Genomic DNA, 22,948 nt, shown 5'->3' with positions numbered 1-22,948 from the left:
TGGTACTTATGGAATGTTAGTAAATTCATGGATATAAAACGATCGAGACCAAACTATGATAATATAAGTTGAATATGTGTTTATATGTTATTCGTACAACAAATTACATGTGAGTGTAGGTATATTCACGGCACGCACTACTCATATACATAATATATACGTCAAAGTGCAATAAACCGACCACACGTTATAGAGTTGATGTGGTTACGATCTTTATGGTTTGAACATCCAACAAAAGTGCTCAGTTGAACATTTTCCTTCGCTTTGACCTCATTCTTTGAATAAAAAGTATTAAATATGTAACAAAAAAATATTGTGTACAGTACATGTTTAAAAAATAAATTAATCTGATCGTGTTATTGTGAAAGTGTAATTCCTTTTTTATGCGGTAGATAAATAGAGAAAATAGAATCTAGAATATTAAATGTATAATTCAATATTAAATTTAAGACAATTTTTAACAAAAAAATCATTAAATTAATAAATAAAGATGTGTACGTCTTTAATTTTTGATTTTTGATTTGGTTTAAAATCGGTAAAATAACTATATATTTAATTTTTTAACTTATATTAGGGGCGAATTCAGACCAAAATAACGGGGGGGGGGGGGGAGATGATTTTTAACGGACACACATGATATAGATATTTATATGGATAAAATTAAATATATTAGATATAGGTTATTTATTTCAATAAAAAAGTTTTAAAAAAAATTATATAGTAATAATAATAATAATTTTTTTTAGTTATATCAATATGTGTCATAACAATAGAGTTTATAATTACAAATTTGTTGATTATGGAGGTACCGAACGATTTTTACGTTGGTCGTAATCAGTTATCATGTTTCGGAAATGCCGACAAACACAAAACTTGGTTACGAATATTTAACATCATGATAGTAGTATATAACTATGATATCAGTATTCACCAAATAATAGATATAAGTGATAATATCATTCGGTGCACAGCTCTTATCGAGCACACATGTTTATTAAACGTCCGCGATTCTTTTCATGTTTCACTTATACAACTTTGTCGATTTTAACAAAATTAATACCGTTGAAAAGGGGAAAAAAAGACGAATCACTAGTATTTTAGGTCTTACCCACTACGGGGGTCTGTGCAGTCCCAAGGTAAGAAAAATCACATTTTTAATTACCGTTGCACAAAATGTCTAACCAAAATAATACGCTGCCGCGCTCGTTATTTAACCAAAATAACACGTCACTGCGCTCGCCACCACAAAAGAAGCCATACAACAACAAACCGATAACTCCAATCAAAATTGTAAATGGCAATAAAATAATTAAACAAAACGAAATAATATACACCGACCCGGACGATTTATCATCTGTTGATTGGACATTGGTAATGTCTCCTCACTCCCAAAAACGTCAGCACATTCCATCACCTATCACGTCTCCCAAAACCAAACAAAGCAATACAACAAGTCAGTTTACAACAAAAAATCGTTACGCCTCACTTTCTGAAAACTTATCTACTCAGGAAATGGATACTGATCAAACGTCTGATTTACCAAATACCAAACCACAATTACCACCTCCAATTTTTATCAAATCTGAATTAAACTACAAAAATTTCTGTGACGCTATCAAACTATTAATCGGTCCCGAAGAATTCTTTTGCAAAAGTCTTATCAATAACCTAAAACTTCAAACAAAATCGGCTGATTCATTCCGAAAAGTAACAAAACTGCTTAAAGAAAAAGGAGTTGATTTTCACACTTATCAAGTTAAACAAGATAAACCACACAGAGTCGTTTTTCGGAACTTACATCATACCACGCCTATCGATTTTATTATCCAAGAATTAAATGAAAACGGATTCACTGCAAGACAAGTTGTAAATGTAAAAAATAAAATAACAAAACTACCGTTACCCCTATTTTTCATAGACCTTGAACCTGACCAAAATAATAAAGAAATATTTAAATTAACTTCAATATGCTACACCAAAATTAAAGTTGAAGAGCCACACCCCCGACGCCAAATAATAAAATGTCTTAGATGCCAAGATTTTGGTCACTCGAGAACATACTGTAATCACGCACCTCGATGCGTGAAATGTGGGGAAAACCACAATACTTCTGCCTGTTTAAAACCTATCGACCAACCACCAAAATGCGCACTATGCGAAGGACAACACCCAGCAAGTTATCGAGGTTGCATTGTGTATAAAAATCTACAACAAAGACACCAGAAAAATAAAAATATAATTAACCAATATTTCCAATCTGATATTAAATTATTAAGTAACAATAATCCCATACCTGTTAAAGAGGTCTATTGCACCACCCCAAATGATAATATTAATACTAATAATCAGCCTCACACTCAATCATACGCAGATGCCTCTCGTCAATTTAATAATACAAAAATCCATGAACAAACCACAAATTATTTTTCCAAACAGCTCACCTCATTCCTAGATGATTTTAAATTAATTATTAATCCACTTATTTCACTTTTTACAACGGTTATCAACAAACTTTTAATAAAAAATAATGAATAACTCCACCCAATCCCATCCCTCATTAAACATTTTACTCTGGAACGCAAACGGTGCCATTCAACACAAACATGAACTTCATAACTTATTATTCGAAAAAGAAATTGATATATTCCAAACTCGACTCCCATAAAAATCCTCTTATAAAAAATATATCCTCTCATGTTCTACCTGGAAACCCAAAACGACGTTTAAAAAGGAACTGGTTCTGTGACCTATTATAATAAATTGCCAAATTACAAATTATGAGGGTGTTGCCAATGGGCCTCTTCCCCAATCATGCTATTCATGCCATTGTTATTCATAATAATTATCATATTTACTTATTGTTTTTGTTTTTATGTACAGATTTTAAATTTCTTTAAAATAAATAAAAAAAAAAAAAAAGTGATAATATAGTATCAGCATAAGTTTGGTATAAAAAGAAATAGTTTAAGATTTCCCTATTTACCCTTGAAGTAATTACGTAAAAAACTAAAGTCTTCTATGGTGAACGGGGGGGGGGGGGGGGGAGAGAGAGGCGATCACCTCATTCGCCCTATCTGGATCCGCCTCTAGCTTATATTACAAATAGAATATACTAAAATTAACTTGAATTTCTTTCTGTCCACTGCAGAAATTAGGTACGTTAAAAATATAGGAATTTACATATTGTCCATATGGCCGATTGCATGTTATATGTTATTCAAGGTTCAAGGGGATATATTTAATAAGAATAAAATATTAAATTGTTTGTGTGTGTGTGTGTGTATGTGAGAAAAGAAGCGCTGTCGATGAGAAATTACTAAACCATAATTAATGGAATTATGGAGTCATGAGTTCTCTCAAAAAGTTTTCAGTGTAAAAAATACTTAAACAAAAAATGGAATTATACTTCTCTTTACTTACCAGTAGTATATGAATACACATTACAAATGTATAAAGGACATATGTTGCATAACATGCTGGCCGTATCGTAAATATGCCTAAGACACTTGTTTTGATAACTTATGTGTAGTGCAGTACAATACTCTGTACAGTCATGTTCACTTGTACATAACTATACTGTGTATACGTCACACATAGGCAATATGTTAGTTTTAAATAAGGCAGCATTTTACTAATACATCCTTTTGCTAATCTCATGTCATTTTCGTATTTTTTTTTAACTTATTTCATCTAGTTTTTGACTAGTCGTTTGCCACGTACGATTTAGCAGACTGAAATAAATTATAATCCACAGTGCCGGGTTTATTTTCTTCCTCGTATAGTAAGTGATGTACGAGTAGATTTAAAACAGTATAATAAACTTGTAATCACCATTAGTTTAATACGTTACGATTTTTTTCGAAAATCTACATTACGTCCAAACAGTTCTTAATATGTATTATACCAGCCCAATGCCTTTGATACAGCACTGATGAATTACATTAACTTTATACGAAATAATCTGTTAAAGTTCTCAGATAATTCAAATAAATCCGAAATATCTAATGTATCTAATGTAAGTATTAAGTGTCAGCGAAATGAATAATGTATTATTAAAATAATTATAATATTTAATACAAGACATACATATCTAGTACTTACATCATAATATGATACATCATACAGCCATATTTGTATATTCCAATTACTAATGCATTTGTATATACACGTGTGTAACGATTTCCTCGTTGTTATATAATAGACACTCGTCGAACAATCACAATTTAAATAACATTTACGTTATAGGTTAATCGTGTACAAACGGTGTGTTTATTATACATCCTAAACAGTAAAAATTAACTATAGCTAATTATTGATCCGCTAAAATAGTATAATTTTATCATATTTCAAATGTAGTGCCTCTTGAATTTTTACGGGTAATAGGTACCCGTAACCAGAAATACTCAGGAAAATATGTTTACGAGTAGTACCCGGTTGTTGACTTCCGGTTTGTTACCTCATTAAATTATAATAAATGATTTTTCCCGTCCTTTTATTTTTGAAAAATAATTCCGTAATAATAATTACATAGTATTTTATTGTTTCTATAGTAGCCGGAAAATACGGTTCCTGATTTTGAACTACCCGGACCAAAGCTGAAAAATCATAGCAGTCGAATATCCACAACATACCCGAATAAACGAATAACAAAAGCACTGGTATGTATTCTCGTGTATTTATTATTTATTTTAATACACAAGTGTACAATTGTGAGTAGTGTGCTTTTAACTTGATATTCAAAGTCATAGAATTGCAAACTTAACGATGGACACACGAGAAGAAATAGAATCAAACTGATAGCCAATCGTCATTAGACTTACTGGTTTCTCCGGCAAAAAAAATTCCTTTAAGGGCTATCTGACAGGCAAATATCACACACGACAAAGTGCACGTAAAAATAAAAAAACATAATATTTTACTAAACCGATTGTAATGAAACTCGTGGAATACCTTATACATCTTATATACTTCTCCTATTCGTCTTTATAATGATTTTTATGTTTATTGAAGAATATTAACATTTGCATAAAACATTATTATGTCTTAATATTATTTTAAACTTACTTGTTTGTAAACAAATCGTATATTTGTATATTATTGACTACTCGTTTCTAAAATATTGCATATTATTTTATATTATACATTAATTAGTTCCACGTGTATTCTAAAAATTATTATTTGGTTTAGAGCATGGTAAATAAATTATATTCATCCATCGCACTTATATTTTACTATTATTATTATTATTATTATTATTATCATTGTTTTTCTTATGTACAAATTATATAATAAAATTTTGAATATTAATAAAATATTAAATCCTCTTTTGAATATATTATAATATACATTCCATAGTCAATTTAAAACATAATGCGCTATAAAATTTAAATATTAGGTCATCGAAAGTGTTAATTATTGTTGGATTACATTAATACATAATGACATTGCTAAATCATAATACATCCGATATATTTGTCTTTTATTATTATTATGCATATGACACTCGGCATGAGCTCTTATTTAGATTTAAATTTAACAGAATTAATAGATAAACATAGATATATATATATATATATATATATAGAATATTAGATAAAATATAACAGACTAATAACAATAACAACAACAAATAAAACAAAGCAGACTAAAATATTATAGGACATGTTCTTCAAACATGTTTGTTAGAGTCGAATATCAAATTTCTCTAACCATTTGATCGCCATTGGTCCGCAGATGTGTAGAGTTGCTATCCCTCCTTCAAATCTTCTACTTTGACATTCCTCAACAATATGGCTTGTAGTCTGTATTAGACCGCACTCGCACAACGGGGAATCAGTCATGCCCCATTTGTGTAATTGATAGTTACACCTACCTTGCCCAGTTCTTATTCGGTTTAGGGCCGTCCATTGTGCTCGGCTGAGTTCGAACCCAGGTACTCTGCTATCAGGGACGCTAACTAGGAAATGGTTTCGGACGTTAGTGTTTGTCCATTTGTTTGCCCACATCTCCTCTATTGATTTATTTGACCGTGCCATGCTCCATATAGGTTTTCTGGAACTAAGTCTCATGGGTGGGTGGTTTGCTATATCTATTTGTACATGTAAGTCTGGATAGTTGCTCAGTTTCAGTATCATTGACTCAGTCTGGACTTGCCTGCGTAGGTCTGGAGGGGCTATATTAGACAGGACCGGTAACCAATCTAGTTGGGTTGATCTCACGGTGCCTGTTATGATTCTCATGGTGTTATTTAACTGTACGTCGACCTTCTTGCAATGCGCGCTTCTGGCCCACACAGGGGCACAGTAGTCTGCCACGCTGTACACTAGGGCTAGAGCAGAAGTGCGGAGCACGTTTGCGTGGCAGCCCCAGCTTGTGCCTGCTAGCTTGGCAATAATGTTATTACGTGTTTTTATTTTATCTTTCATGCTTTCAAGGTGCTGTCTGAAGATTAAAGTTCTGTCCATTCTTACCCCTAGATATTTTGATGCTTCTTCAGTGGTGATTTTTTAGTCTTCGATTACTTTGTTTAGTGTTCTACTGGCTTCTCGGTTGTTTAAGTGGAAAGTGCATGTTATTGATTTTTTTTGGTTTCAATTTGAGGTGCCATTTCTGGAAATACTTTTTTACTTTTGCCACGTCTGCGTTCAATATACTTTCGATTTCTTCAAAGGATGTGTATATGTTAAAAAGCATTGGGGAGAGAACGGCTCCTTGTGGAAGGCCATTTTGTAGAATTTTGTATCGGCTCGTTTTCCTTCCATGTGTTACTCTGAATTTTCGATTTGATATCATTTTCTCTAGGAGTAGTATAGTGGCTTTACATCTTATGGTCTTTGCTATTTTAAGGAGACCTCTAGTCCAGACTATATCATAGGCTGACGATAGGTCAAGAAAAAGTGCGACCAATTTTGTTTTTTATATTTGTCTTTCAAAGTAGATTATTATTATGGATAAATGTTGTTTAATTATGTTCTAGAAAATAATACGCCTAATTTAAAACCTAAGGAAAGCAATAGAAAATGTCTACATTGAAACAATGGAGGTGGTTTTTATTGGTTGTACCTAACTTAAAATTGAATACCGATGGTATTATTTAATTTTTTTTTTATTTAAACTTTATTAATACAATTAGTTTCAACAATTATTTAGTATAATATAATAGTCGTTTATATGAAAAGAAAAAGTAGTAACAAAATATAAATTAAATTTAAATCCCGTATGGTTAAAAAAAAAAATAATATATTTAATATGATATTTTTTTGTTGAATTGAGATATTAATAGTAAGATGTTAATTAGATGTTTATAGTATCAAAAGGGATATTAGAGGTATTCAAAAAGGACAGTAGGTGATCACGATGTGTTGATAGACTGGGACAGATGAATTGTAAATAGCTGATATGACAGACCATTGGATAATTGTGCAGTGTGCAGCGAAGGAAATCATTCAGTGACATTTTAAAGGAATGAGAAGAAAGTCTTGTGTGGCCAAATCGCAGATGGGAGAACAATATAATGAATTTCCTATAAAGATTGGAGTTGTGGAACTATGATAGAGTTGGGATAGTAGGAGATATATTTCTATATTAAATGGAAAAGTGAGGAGGGAGTGAACCCTGATGTTTGAGCCAAAGATTGGATGTGCAAGTCCTAAGGATGGTGATAAAGTCAGCTCATGGAATATTTATATCTGAAAGGCAACTGAGGAAGGCAGAGGAATTGGCAAGCTTATCTACAAATTAATTTCTCGCAATACTAGTGTCTCCAGGTACCCATATAAATTGAATGTCAGTGCTAGATTCTGTTAGAGAATATAAAATATGTCTAATAGTGATTATGAGAGGAGAAATATGTGATTTGAAAACATTAGAGGGAAGAACTTGATGACAGGACAAAGAGTCAGTGGTGATGAGAAATTTATTTGGCAGTAAGAATAATATTGTATTGAGTGCTTCGTTTATAGCAAAGTATTCATTTATGAAAGAAAATACCGTTGATTGTTAAATTATTAGAGAAAGAAATGTGAAACTTCGGGACTAAAAATATTTAGCTGATATAAGAGTGCAAAGCCGTCTCTGAAGTTTAAGACAAAGAGTGGGAAAGTATTACGGTTATAATCGAGATAGATATTGTTTACATAATCGGGTGGTGCAGATAATATAAAGATTCGAGTGTGATTTAAAAAGTTATTATATAGGTGAGTGATGGGAGGAAAAATTAAAAATTGGAAATTTATTATTATGTTGGAGGCTTGTTAGTTTAAATAATATAATTTTACGTGACTGAAATATAATATGCTGTGAAGCGAGAACTGGAAGAGTCTTTTAAGTATATCGCCAAGAGTAATAAATGTCAAGGAAGGAATTAAAAAAGTAGGATTCTTTGTTTGCTAATTGTTTGAGTAAAAATTTACCGGAAGGCCATTTGGTTCTAATATGAAGTGGTTGGCATGATGAAACGACCTCAACAGCAGAAGAAGAGGTGGATCATAAAGCACCAATAATGGATCTTAAACAAGAGGTTTGTAATTTATTAAATTTATTAAGGTGTAAGAGGGTAGAAGAGCTTGAAAAAAAAACAACAATTATCTAACTTGGCCTGTATGGCAGATTTGTAAATTAGTAATAAAGTGGGAGCCCCTCCACCATTCATTGGCTACGGATCTAATAAAGTTCTAACCAGCGGGTGATAAAAATAGTTAAGTCGTGAAGGTGGAGGAACCAACGAAGTTTAGGATCCATATTTAGACCTAAATATGTATAGTTTGAGACGTAGAGAATTATATGACCTGTAGTGGTATCACACTGAAGTTTGTGTCATCTAGAGAAAATTAAAGATTTAAATTTTTCGAGAGCTATTGAAAAGAAGGAATAAAATAAAATATTATGTAAAGAACATAACGTATCACTAAGAGAAGTAATTTCAGTGTTGATTTAACTATTGTGAGAGTACATTACTATATCATCAGTATACTCAAGACAACTGTGACTAGGAGAATTAAGACGATTGACTAGAAAGCACATGTAATGTTAAAAAGAATTTGGCTCAGATAGCTACCTTGTGATAGGCCGATTTTTGTGGAACAAATACTGGTAATACCGAAGGAGGGAAGAAAATTTAAAGTTCTGTGAGAGAAAAGTCGAAAGATAAAATTGGTGAAAAAGAGGGCGAGATTTAGTGCGTTTAGGAGGGAGATGAATAGAGGGATGTTCTCGAAGTCAAAGGCGCCGCGAACATCAATAAAGGTGACAACAAGGTACTCTCTATTATTGAAAGATAGATAAGTGTCAACAGTAAAGTTGGCAAGACAATCAGTGGTATTTCGAGGAAAAATAATATATTTAAAATTGCGTAACCTAACCAATTGTGGTTTAGAAATATTCAAATATTTACCAAATATTTTAGTAGCTGTTGAATTGTTCGGGTTGCTGGTGCTAACCATTAAATAACATGAAAAAAATAGAAGGGCTTCAGCACCTCCAGTTTTTTTCATTGAAATTGCACTCCTGATTGGCACTATAGAACACTGCGGCAAAACATTATCCATATATATATGAGCGTTTCGGTTTTATTATTTCCCGCTTAAAAAAAAAAAAAAAATGTGTGTTGAGATCTTTATAATAAACAGACATAACAATTAAGTGTTTTATAATAATATGCACATTAACAATACATACTAAAGATTTTTTTATTCTTATTTTATTATAATTATTACTTATTATAAACCATTTATTTTATCCCTGATGCATCACTAAACAAAATTAAAAAATATACACTCTACAAAATACTTAGATCTTAGATTTTATTATTTAAATAACAGTATAAATAACATTTTCTGAAGTTGTAAAATTTGAATTATGTTAATTTATAATAATTTTAAAAAAATATATATATAATTACTATCGTAACTATAACAACTGATTTCTTGTTATTATTTTATCATTGATTACTTAGTTTCATATAAATTATAATTTTGTTTTAAATATCATCATAAAAAATTTCATTTTCGACTATTTACCAATTTAGTATACGTTTTATTTAATATATTTTAAACAACAGTAAATAATGAATTCTGAATCGGAATCGAAACCATTTGCAATAACTCCTCGAAAAATACTGTGTGACGTCAATCTGCTGAATACTAATAAAAAGGCACAGAATTGCCAGAACGGGTACCCGTACAGAACCACTGTTGGAGAGAAGCCCAATGCTGGTGATCACAAATTCAAGGTAGACATACAGTACGGGCCCATAAGTGTGTGTGGAGTCATTAAACACCGCTCAGAAAGGATTGACCACATCAAGAGTAAGTCGGTTGAGATTGTAAGCTCCACAGATAACGACTCGTGTTCTAGAATAGGGTATCGTTATGCTTCGATTAACAATTATCAATTTTACATCATATAATATTATATAACTTGTTCGTAGAAAAACTGGAAAATCTTGGATTCGATGTAAACCTGATACAGTTTTGGATTTATGAGACAGTGGTGTTCGCATATGAAGGTCAAGAGATATTCTCATGCAATATCAGGAACCTGTCATTCAAAGGACAATCGTTCAAAGATCCTGTTACTAATAGAGTGATTCAAAAACTGGTAAAATATCGCAGGTACACCAATGATATGCGTGCAATAGTAAAAACCAGAGGATTAAATCCGAAATCGCATTGTTTCGCTTTCATCACCAAGTGACTCCATTGACCACAATAGTGAGTAGCCCGTCAAAGTAGTCTGAAATTAATTAAAAAAAAAAAAAACTGTAAATTAAAAATCTGAATAAAAACTTAAGACCTTGTATTATAAACACTAATTCTACAGTGATCCATAGAATTTAGAGGTATACACATAGTTTTTCATGAGACCTAATAGGTTGGTGGTTATGGCTTTAAATGGACCCGGGTGCCGCACTTCCGTGCTATCGGATGGCACCACATCATCTTCGTCGGTAGTTTCACGCCAAAGATCTTCGTATGGGTCTTATATTGCAAAGCGGCTCCAGGGTCACCCTGTAACGTTCAAAAACGAATTTAAATGGAGGTCACGTCGAAGAGTGGCAGTATAATAACGAAGTGCTATGATGCTGGTCAAGTCCAGCAGCTGTTTTCCAAAATAAATGTACCCGTGCTGTCGATTCCACGCGCACGACGTGCATCACACGTTGCACAACCGGTGATCGTATGTCTTACAACGCACGCACTTCACCGTCGGAGTTCGTATCGACTGTATGGTCACATTCAGATCACCTACGGAACCATTTGTGGAACGGTGCGTTCACGAAAGTATGTTGTATCTTTTTTTGTGTCATCTCGCACGCCTTTCGATCGGGAAAAGTGATATTGAACCAATTGTACAAATAGATCGTAATTTTAAAATGTTAAAAATACTGTTTTTATAGCCGTTGTATGGTAATGATTCAAAATGAATCAAAAAATGTACACGGCTCGATAATTTCATTTATTCGACATACATTTATTCATATTAGCTTATTATTATTAGTATTTTAACATTTTAAATTTTCTATCTACTTATACGATCTGAAAATTATATTTCACTTTTCTCGTTTAGTATCACTTTTCCCAACCAAAATACGCGAAATTGTACAAAAAACGATGCAACATACTTTGGTGACCACACTGTTCTACAAATGTTTCCGTAGGTGTTCCGAATGTGACTAAAGGTTGACATGGACTCCGATGGTGAAATGCGTGAGCTGTAAGTCTAGTGATGAGCAAAGTAGGTCTTGGTCTTGCAGTCTTGATCTTGATCTTGCTGCAAAACCAAGACCCAGACTGAGTTGGTAATACCATGACCAAAACAATTGTCTTGCAACTTTTATTGTAATTAAAAAAAAAAAAAAAATGTTCCTGGAAAAACACATTTAGTGTAGGTTAAATGAAACAATTTATTAGGAAAATAATAAAAATGTAATATTACATTGGACATACAACGCAGTGTTCGGGAAATAACAAATTGTTGAATTATTGAAAACAAAATAAGAAATAATTGGATATGATATTCACTATAAAGTGGTTCTGTAACAAATAGCAATTATAGTAACGTAAATCCTGAAACATTATAAAATAAACAAACTGGATTTACTGCATATCACTTATTCTAGATCCAAGGCACAAGGTAGAAACATTTGATTTAACGCATTGGAGAGTAGAATTAAAAGAAAGGAGTCTGAATAAATTTAAAAAAATCTATGAAGTATACTTAAACAATGAGCCAGTGACTTTTTTACTACTACAATATCCGTGCCCTAGTTATAGGTAATCACCGGAACAGATTAAGTAATGAATATGCACAATGACTACTTTGTACCAACTCTTAGTCAAAAGAGCTTTAGAAAATGTGATGTTATATTCGTAATTTTTTAATATTTCTCTATAATTACAGCTTGTTATACATGTTGAGTATTTACAATAACTTCAATACAACCACCGTAAATGCAACGTATGCACATCGTGCGAATGGAATCGATAACACGGGTATTTTTATTTTGAAAAAAGACTGCCAGACTTGATTGACTGATGAATGATGTCTTAGTAAACAAAATTAACAAATATTATCTCGGCTTTTAAACGTTTGTTTTTTATGAATTGATTCAAATTTAATATTTTACTTTAAAATTTAAAACCAAAAAGACATCCAGGTGACTTCATGAAGCTACAAGGTTTTGAAAATTCAAAAGTATTTAATAGGATTAAAGTATTGCTGCACTGTACAGGCTATACAGAGCGCATGCGTAAACGTAAGAATATATGTATAGCATCTAAGTAACTTAAACTATTTTTTAAATAATTAATGAAATTAATACAAACAAAATTAAATATAAAATTATTCGAAGTAAAAATCACATTAGTTTCGTTTTGAAACAAATCTACGTTTAAAGAAAAATCAAAAATGAATTAAAGCAAAAATTAAATGTTTGTGCACAGTTTGTAACTATTATTGTTCTGTTACTAATAATATAAAACCCATTATGTGAAGGAACTCATTTTTTTCGAGGTCCGGGTCCCGTGTTCCACATATATGTGAAATATATATATATATATATATATATATTTCTACATATATTACATTATGTACGTAAAATATTCTTTTTATGATAAATATATCGTATTATACTGAGTTCATCATTATTTATTCCATTTTGCACATTACACTTGGGTATTAGAAGCACTATGTTTTGAACTTTAGAAACTATTTGTTGTTTAGATAATTAAAGTTAAACGGCGTGCGTTCCGTCTTATTATAATGTGTTAGCACATACGTTTTACAAAGCTCTTAGCGATATTATATAAGAAGTTCAAAATATTTTAGCCATAGTTTAATTTCTTTTTTTTACTTATCGACCCGGTAACTATACCTTGAAATAGTGGCGTCATCTCAGTTTTTTCTAGAGTAGGGCAGTCGGCATGCTTTTATTATTTTGTCGACTCAACGTTAGTTTTACGTCAACTACCATACAAGTATTGGGGGTAAGAGGTATGTGCAAGATAAAAAAAACTTGCACTATAATAATCTATAAATCATTGAATTGTCAACTCGATGGCTCATTTTGACGTTACACCGATTAACGTAGAGGAGGAGGACGTCAAACCAGTCTAAAAATACCATGGTATAATGATTTGTATTTTGTACATCGGTAATCGTATAGCACACGTCTCACACCATAGACTTATGTGGTAACAATTTGTATTAGAGTAATCGATTATAGTTACTTTTAAAATTGTGAGTTTTTACTGATTTAAAACATGTCAATGGCTTTATAAAAGACGAATTTATATTTTGATGATGTGTTGACTTAGGAATAATTAAACTCTAGACCGAGGAAAATACATAAGTGCTCCCCCCTAAAAAAAAAAAAAATGACGCCACTACCTTGGAACTATAAATTCTTAATACTGAGTAAACTCTAAACCTATCATCTATAGACAAATCTACAGACAAAAATCTATTACAATTATTTATAGTATTCTTAAAACTATTTTAGAGTGGTGTATTTTAAATAAAATATATAAATAAGTATAGCAATATAACAGATAATAGTTTAAAACATTCTAAAATGTGCAAGTCTCTTTAGTTTGTGTAATTTCGAAGTTTAATTTGACTAAACTAATATTTGTTCAACATAAAAAGTACAAGATACGTCTTAGTTTAAACATACATCGAATTTAGTCTGTAATTACTGGGGGACATAATTTTCATAAAAATTCATGTTTTGATAAGATTATGTTTTCCGTGGATTTTTAGGCACCTAGGTATATGTTTTATTATTAAAAGAAAAAAAAAATCCTGATTTATATAAATTTTATAATGTCTCCCCACCTATATAACACGTACTATTGTTTAATTGCACGATAAAAGTCGATTCTATGATGTACAATTAATTCCTAATGTGCTTATTAAGAGATATTTCCCAAATAAAAGTCAAACCGAAGTTTTCACGCGTTATTTTTTTCAAGAATAGTATTAATGTATTTATTATTAATCTCATACGTAATAATGCGTTCCTTTCGGGAGGTTTATCGAAACATTTGAATCATATTTTTAGACGTCTTCTCCCATTAAAATCATTGCCGATTTTTACCACACACACACACGCACACACAAACATGAGTGACATAACCACAATAGTGTCTAAATTGACGGCGGTAGTGTTGATGGTCTGTATGCATATTGTGTGTACACTACAAACGTTTGCACGGATCATTTTTACATATACAAATGTACACATACACATTGCATTTCGTGACCGCTGTGCAATTACATGTACCGATGTTTGAAAAGCGAATGCGTGTAAAAAAAAAAATTAAAAAAAATTTGGTGTTTTCGTCGGCCACCGTTCCGTTAATTAGGTGTCTCCCACTACCGCAGATATCGGTTCTTCGACATGTACGTTATGTGCATAAGTGAGTATGTGCACGGGTTCTATACAAAAATAATATCGATATATCATAATTTAATTGTTTAATATCAAATTTTTTGTAGTAAGATTGTAAATATTAGATATATTACTAATATTTGTTATCAACATATTGGTAAATTCCAATACTTCTCATCGAGTGATAGTAAGTATGTTTTTTCAGTTTTATGATTTGGTTAGGATTTGAATCGTGAATTGTGACATTTGTTATTTATTTTTTTTTTTTCGTTGATTGGGTCTGAGAAAAAACTAATTTACCCGAAATTAGTTTTAGTATAAATTGGTAATTTAATTTTAGTAGTCATTTTGAGACAATCTGATCAAGACAGAGAAGGAATTATCAGTGGTACATCGATACTATAAAAAATAATCAAATTATACCGATGTATCGAAGAAGAATATCGATACTTGATAATATCAACATATCAAGTCCATGCCTAGTGCTCGTAGTACGTGAGTACGTGCAATACGACTGCACGGTGTAGCCGCGGCGAAACGCAAAACTGTACAGGTGAAAACGGATGTGCGATATTCTATAGAACAAGGGTGTATTTGAGTTGTAGCCATGGGGAGGGGGGGGTGTAACTAATTTTTCTTCAGTACAAACTTAAAAATGATTTACAGTTCATTACATACATGCTCATGTTCCTGTTATAATTTAATATAATTAATAATTATATATTCTTAATTATTTATACTTTACATTTTTTAAATAAACCAATGTATTATATTCGAAAAAAATACGAGCCATGGGGAGGGCGAATGCCCCCTTTGCCCCCCCCTCCCTCAAATACGCTCTTGCTATAGAAGCGCTAGGACGGACAAATAATTCGAGTACGTAACTCGACGAGCCTTTATTTTTTTTTTTTTTTTTAAAACATTTTATTTGTTTTCCGCACGAACGGCACACGTCGTTCCGAGAGCAGCGCGTGTTGTTGCGCGCGCGCTTTTCCGATCGATATTGAGTTTTGTTCCGCTGCCGTCGCCGCCGATCGTATCCGTCCGCCGGCCGTCGCGTCGTCAGTGGCCGCTGCTCGGCTCGGCCGGGCGCGGTGTTGGCGTTACGACGTGCCCGCGGCGCCCGCCGATCGTCGCGCGGACGGTAGCGCGACGGGTGGGTGGGACGAGTGGAAAAAACAGCGGGCGCGCGCACCACACACGTTTAATGTACGCGGACGAAAACGCGCGCACACGCGCACCACGGACGGGCCGCCGGTCGTCGCAGCGCGTACACGCACCGCCGCCACGAACTTATATATCCCGCGAAATCTTTCGCTACCGTAATCAGTACTTCGTTGACCGCCCACGCAGTAACACCGTCGTCCAGGCCGCCGAGCGGCAACGTTAGTTCCGCCGCCCTGGTAAGTGCTCTCTCTCTCTCTCTTTCTCTCTCTCTCTCTCTCTCATTCATTCATTCATATTTCATTACATACCATGGTACCCGGTGGCGCACACAGAATTTTTTTTCGGGGGGGAGGGGGGTCAAGGTAAAAATATAACACATTTTACAATCAACAAAATTATGCAAATTCTTTTGACTTACATAATAACATTGATAATAGAATGACTATTCTATTAATCAATGATACTAGGTATTCAGCACTAGCTCTTCATATTTCAAACTTGTAAAATTTCTAAATTTTAATCTAGACATCGGAAAAAATTTTGGGGGCTACAGCCCCTTAAACCCCTCTCTTTGCGTGCGCCACTGACGGTACCCACCGCTATACTGTTATTATTATTATTATTATGGTTAATACCGCGTCATCGTTTACTATTGAAATTCAATTATTTTCTGTAATTGTTGTTCTTGTCGTTTTCGCGTTCGTTATAATTTTATACGTCACTATTGTACGTGAACAATTAATATGATAAAAGTTTCTTCTCCTCTACACCACCGCGAACGATTCGATTTTTAACGGCTGATTTTTTTCGTAATATATGCGTAATTAGTTTTTTTTTATAATACGTATGGCTAATCGGTTTTGGACGCCACGGAAATAACAATACAAGTGGTCTGTGATTATTCAATAAAAAATATTATTATATATAGGCGTCCCTCGTTTACGATTTACACAATCGTATATAATATTATACTGTACAGATGTAAATCGTTTACGATCGTATAAAATACACGTGCGGTACGATCGGTTTTTTCGCGTAAACGTGTATAGTATTTGTATCACGGTATATTGTAATATACAATCATCTACCACGATGTGTTTAAATCGATTTGACGGTTTTGTTTTCGGGATTTTTCATTTCGTTTGTACACGTGTTCCTTCGGCCGCAAAGTTCGTTACATTTAAACTGTCATTATTGACGACTCGTTATTCTTTTGATGATTGTATCCGTCAACGCTATCATTTTGTTGCTTTAACTTTGGTCACGCTTTTGTATTTCAAATATTTTATATATATATTGTATCTTAACCGGAATCCTTCATTTATAGAAAAAAATTTACCATAAAAGTTGTATTTCATATTATAAGAGTGGTTATTACATTGAACCACTTTTCTTTATATGTTTTAATGTTAAGTTTATCTTTGCAAAATGATTACGTAAAAAAAAAAAAAAACCCCTTACTTAAATTTTAAAATAGTGGTACATCCCCAAAGTTACGATGGAACAAGATTCCAATTTTTCGTTCAACAAGATTCCATTCTTCGGAACTTTCCGTTTAAATAGCCAAAGTTCTTAATTGATTTTTGTATGCGTTATAAATTAATCTATGTATTTAAAATATATTTCTTTAAATAGTGTATAAATCTATATTTTTTATAAGTTGTAACTGTAATAAAGAAACATCCTTAAATGTATGAAGATGTTTCATTTTATAAATAAGCATTATTTTTCCCCATATTTTTCATACATTTTTTGTTTTCCAAAAAATGCAGTTAAAATTATTAATGGCTCAAATAAATTTAAAGATATTATATATATAATATGTAACTATATTTATAAATATTTTTTTTTAGTATAATATGTTAAGAAACATACATTTGTTGACTCAATTTATTATGTTCTGCGTTCCCATATAGCGTTACTTAATAGTATAATAATATCTTATTCTTCTCCTTCTATGGCATCTTAAAGACCATTATGGTTCATTGCCACAACAAAAACATCCCTCCACTTCTTTTTTCTTATTTCTTGATACATTTTCTACATTATCTGCTTCTAACATCCTGAGGTATATATTTTTGATTCTATCTGTCCATCATAGTCTGAGGCATTCTTTAAGCTGTTTTGTGTTTAGTCTCCGTTTTATTATATTTCACAATAATCCTTCAGAACTCCAAACGTAGCCCATCTTGTTTTACTGTTCTTCATGACTTCTTTAATATTGGCTTTTCCAAATAATGTTCCCAAATCTTAATTTTTCTAACTTTTTTATTTTTTCATGGTTCAAGAATTTTCCGAAATATTTTTCTTTCAAAAATACCCAATTTTTTCTTCCATTTTTATCATTCTTTACGTCTCACGTGCGTGTATAAATGCTATGGATTTAATTAAAATGTTGTTCAATGTTTTCTTTGATCTTTTTAATAGTATTTTGATTTGAATGGAGTTGATACGCTAAAATAGCATATGTTTACTGGTATCAATCTTTCCTTTATTTCCTCATGACTGTTCGCGCTTTCATTCACCCACGCTCCAAGGTATTTTAAATGTTCCATCTTTTCAAATGAGAAACTTTCTATTTCTAATTTTCTTGCCGTATGTATTTCCTGGATAGTATTAGGTATTTTGTTTTCACTCCATTTATGTCAACACCAATTTCTTTCTTCACCCTTATTAGCTTTTTTGTGAATTCTTTTACACTCTTCTCATTTTCTGTGATTATTATTAGATCATTTATATACGCTATGATTACAATGCGTTGACTATCAATAATTTTTATTCCTTACGCCTTGTTAAAAATTTATCTCACCACTGATTCTAAGGTAATATTAAACAAAATATAAAAATATTGTGATTTACTAATATATGATAAACTTTAAATGTAATACATATGAAACAATATCATGTTAAACCAGATTATATTTTTTTAATATTAAAATTAGATTTATAAATTTATATATATATTAAAATAACCATGCTTGTGTTGGTTTATATTAGTAATGTGTATACGTGACTCAAGGGGATTAGTGTATAGTAAATTATGTATCTTTACTCAAAACTTCAAAATCCTAAACACACCACTAATTAAAGCATTAAAAAGGTTAATTCATTTAATTAATATTCATGCATGTTTTTAATCTAATTAAGCGTAGGGATTAATAATTTATGTATTAAACGAATTAATAAATATCTACATTCGGTAAAAAATATTGCAAGCAACTATTGCACAATTTTAATAATTATTTAAAAAAAATGTATAAAGCATAAAAGCTTAATTATGATCTGCATATCAGCAACTGTTCAAATAAAATGTTTTTAATCATACCATTTTGCAGATGTTCTATATGCATAAGTTTTTGCAAGTAAAATATTTAAAAAAAAATCAAAACCCTATTAAACTGTATATGGAATAGAAATATAAGTTTTTTTGCATTTACTTTTTTGATAATCGTATAAATATCCTAAATTGGTTACTGTAAAAATATAACTGGATAGTATAAAAATAATGTATGAGTAGTAATATGTAGTATATTATAAATTTATACATTTATATAGCTATATCAACATAATGAAAAATATTATTTTTTGCACAGAAAAATCTCTGAAAATTAAGGCTAATTGGTTCGTAATAAAAGTTATATTCTCAAAATCTGCACAGTAATAATTAAATATTTATTTACATTAAAATTCCGAAATTATAATTAGATACTATAATAATCCACATTATAATGGAGTTGTCTCGATTATAATATAGCTGTGATAATGTATTATTAGTTTTTCGTGTTTAACGTGTTATGCTGATTTATATTTAAAATAATGATTTCACCGACATTACTTTGAAACCTAGGTAATTGCTATAACATGTTATATATTAGATTTTATTATCAGATATATACATAATAGTTGAATTATTCGAAAATTACTACTACTACTACTACTACTACTACTACTACTACTACTACTACTGCCTATAATTATTAATTTGAACAACGTATATTGTTATGAGATTATAGACGAGTAATTTTATCGCCTTTTTTTCTATTATATTATAGTTATTGTTAATTTAGATTTTGTAAATTAATTTTAAGAAAAACTTTTTTATCCATCTATAAAATTAAAATTGATTATAATTGATTATATTATAAAATATATTTTGCTGAAAAAAACTTAATTATATCTTTAAGCAATATTAAATAAATTATTTAAAAATGTGTACAAAGTTATTTCATAATAGTTAATAAAAAAGAATAATTTGAAATAACCATCTTCTTCTATGGATTTAAATTAATGTATTGGTGGTCACTCATTCAATAATTTATTAAATATCTCTATCAATAAATTTATTCACGGTGGTAAATTTAAAAATTCAGGAAATGTGTACGTGATAATACCTTTGAAATACAACTATTGTGGGTCAATACATTTTTATTCATATTTTTAAAAATATATGTAAATATAATTGCATAAAAGATCTAAAAATGTTGATTAAAAATACAAAATTCAGTAATATTAATATGTAAAATAAAATAAAATAAAATAAAAATAATACTATGTTAAAACTTCATTGGTTTCTATTGAACTGAAAAATGTGTCATAAATAATCTGTAAGACTGTAATACTATACATCTTAGTTTTAATTTTTTTATTTTATATAATTCAAAAAGAATAGCTAAAAAATATTAAAATTTATAAAATTTGAAAAAATTGAAGAAGAAATATTATATTAAGAGCTTGACTTATGAAACAAAATTATACGAATCAATTAGATTAAACATTAAAAAAGTTAAAGAATTAAATTAATTTGCATGAGTCTAGAAATTTAATTTTAAATTCCTGTTTATTAAATTGTTATTTACATTTTATAATGAAGATTGTTTCATTTTGAATTTTCTAGAATCTAAAGGAACATATTTTAATAAAATCTAAAAAAATGTCCTAAATATTGCTGATGATAGTTAGTTGTGCTTATTTACTACATATTTTTCTTATAATGTATTTCGATAATTTATGTTATTACTTAAAAATTATGTAGTTTCATAATTTGATAAAACAATTTAGAAATAACCACAAAATTATTCAAGAAAAATCATATATGAGACCATATTTTACATAATTGTATAAAACTTTTATTTACATAAATACGCTAAATATAATCAAAGTCAAATAAAAAAAGAAAGTTAATAAATTACTCGTCGTTTTAGCCAAAACGAAAAAATACATTTCCTAAACTGTTCTTGTAATGTTTTTTGTTAGTTAAAACTTCGATTTAGATTGATGGCAAGTTTTGTTAAATTCTAAGCGAAAAGATTATTTCCTTATTTTCAGTAGAGGTTTATAAATAATAATATATGAATTTATTGAAATTTAAAAATGTTAATTAAATATAAGTTTGAAAAATACTATTAACTTTAATGTTCGATTTTTCATATTTAAATTTACAGTGATATGAAACTATGACATGAATTCAATAATCTTTTTAAATTAATAGCCCAGAACTTTCAAAAATAAAGTTACATTTTAATTATTATATTTCATAGATAATATTTATAAGTATTGCGAGTATATTTGTATTAAAACTGATCTATATTAATATTAACATTAATACCAACCAAAAATAAATTTTTCATCGCATTTATTATTGTATATAAATATAATAATAAAATATTAAACTCTACTAATTAATATTTTCATACTAATACAATAGAAGTTTTTATGTTGTTTTAAAGATTATAACAGTTTATTAAAAAGTCAATATACTATAAATTAAAAAAATGTAATGTAATATAATAATTTTACAACTATTATGTTATAAAAGCTGAAAACGTTCTTGAACAACATTTTTTTGGACTATTATACACATAATTAAATATCATGTAAAGTTATAGGATACGATTATAATTTATAATTTATATGTTTATAATTTTAAGCATTTATATACATATACTTTTGTATTTCATAAATTCATGTTTCTTAATATATATAATATATATATTAAGAAACATGAATTTATTATATATTATATATAATATATAATAACATATATATTATATATACATAGTAAAAACTGACAGAATTCATTTTTCATAATGTGAAACAATTTTCGAATAATTATAATAAATTATTTCAAAATTGATTTTATATCAGTTATAGTACAATATCATATACTATTTTATGTTGATTAATCCATCTTTAACTGAATTTATAGAATATTTTAATCAAATTATCATTAATAGTTTACTAAAAAAAAAGTTTTATGGATTAGTTAAAATAAATTAGAGAATATAATTTTACTAATTATATATTACATAAGAGCATATATAATAAATAATAAAAATATCCGTGACCAAAAAAGTTTGTGCACTGTGAGCTGCCACGTTATTCAAATGTACAAGTCTCATTGCCACTTTCAATTTTCATTAAAAATTCTAATGTAGATCAAACTCTTTATTTACGTTAGTAAAGACACAAATATTTAGTAATGTGTAAAGAATATGTTAACAAAGTTGAACCCAGATTTTTTTTTTTTTTTGATTCTGTGAATTTATTAAAAATAATACATGAGAAGTATTATAATATTTTATTATTTATATAATGCACATAATAGGATAAGTTTATTACTGATTAAAATGTATAATGATAGGCATTACATATGAAATTTCACCATTTCTAAATATATTCTTATAACATATATCACAAGTAACTCAAAAACATTTAACTACAGAATGTAATTTCTACTGGAATAATAACGTTAAAAACGATATGCATAGGTAAAATAAGTACATTATATTAATTATTTTTAATATTGTATTATATAATTATAATAGTTTACCGTAATAGGAATGCATTATAATGAAATTTTAATACTGATCTAAAAAATGTGTTAATAGTTTT

General features: G+C 29.9%; 2 protein-coding genes across 7 annotated transcripts in view; both read left to right on the top strand.

The window, feature by feature from the left end:
- The first annotated feature begins 1,072 nt into the window (after positions 1-1,072).
- LOC112685801 lies at positions 1,073-10,743 on the top strand. Of its 3 annotated transcripts, none has more exons than XM_025557806.1 (4): positions 1,073-1,136; positions 4,551-4,658; positions 10,058-10,304; positions 10,427-10,743. In XM_025557806.1, the coding sequence occupies exons 3-4, from the start codon at positions 10,064-10,066 to the stop codon at positions 10,690-10,692; spliced, it is 507 nt and encodes a 168-aa protein (XP_025413591.1). In that variant the 5' UTR covers positions 1,073-1,136; positions 4,551-4,658; positions 10,058-10,063; the 3' UTR covers positions 10,693-10,743. The 3 variants fall into 3 exon arrangements, with proteins under 3 accessions (XP_025413591.1, XP_025413590.1, XP_025413589.1); XM_025557805.1 differs by lacking the exon at positions 1,073-1,136 and adding an exon at positions 3,567-3,781; XM_025557804.1 differs by lacking the exon at positions 1,073-1,136 and adding an exon at positions 3,567-4,015.
- A 5,290-nt stretch (positions 10,744-16,033) lies between these two features.
- Positions 16,034-22,948, top strand: part of LOC112685793 (1-phosphatidylinositol 4,5-bisphosphate phosphodiesterase) — a 40,178-nt gene continuing 33,263 nt past the window's right edge. For 2 of the 4 annotated variants that reach the window (XR_003148835.1, XM_025557787.1), the window contains exon 1: positions 16,034-16,293. The gene's annotated coding sequence lies outside the window, so the exon portion shown is untranslated. The remainder of the gene's footprint in view (positions 16,294-22,948) is intronic. The other 2 variants (XR_003148836.1, XM_025557789.1) reach the window with 2 other exon arrangements.

The sequence above is a fragment of the Sipha flava genome, unplaced genomic scaffold (genome assembly GCF_003268045.1).
Source record: "Sipha flava isolate LNK unplaced genomic scaffold, YSA_version1 292_pilon_pilon, whole genome shotgun sequence".
Lineage (NCBI taxonomy): Eukaryota > Metazoa > Arthropoda > Insecta > Hemiptera > Aphididae > Sipha > Sipha flava.
This window is presented reverse-complemented; position numbering and strand designations above follow the sequence as displayed.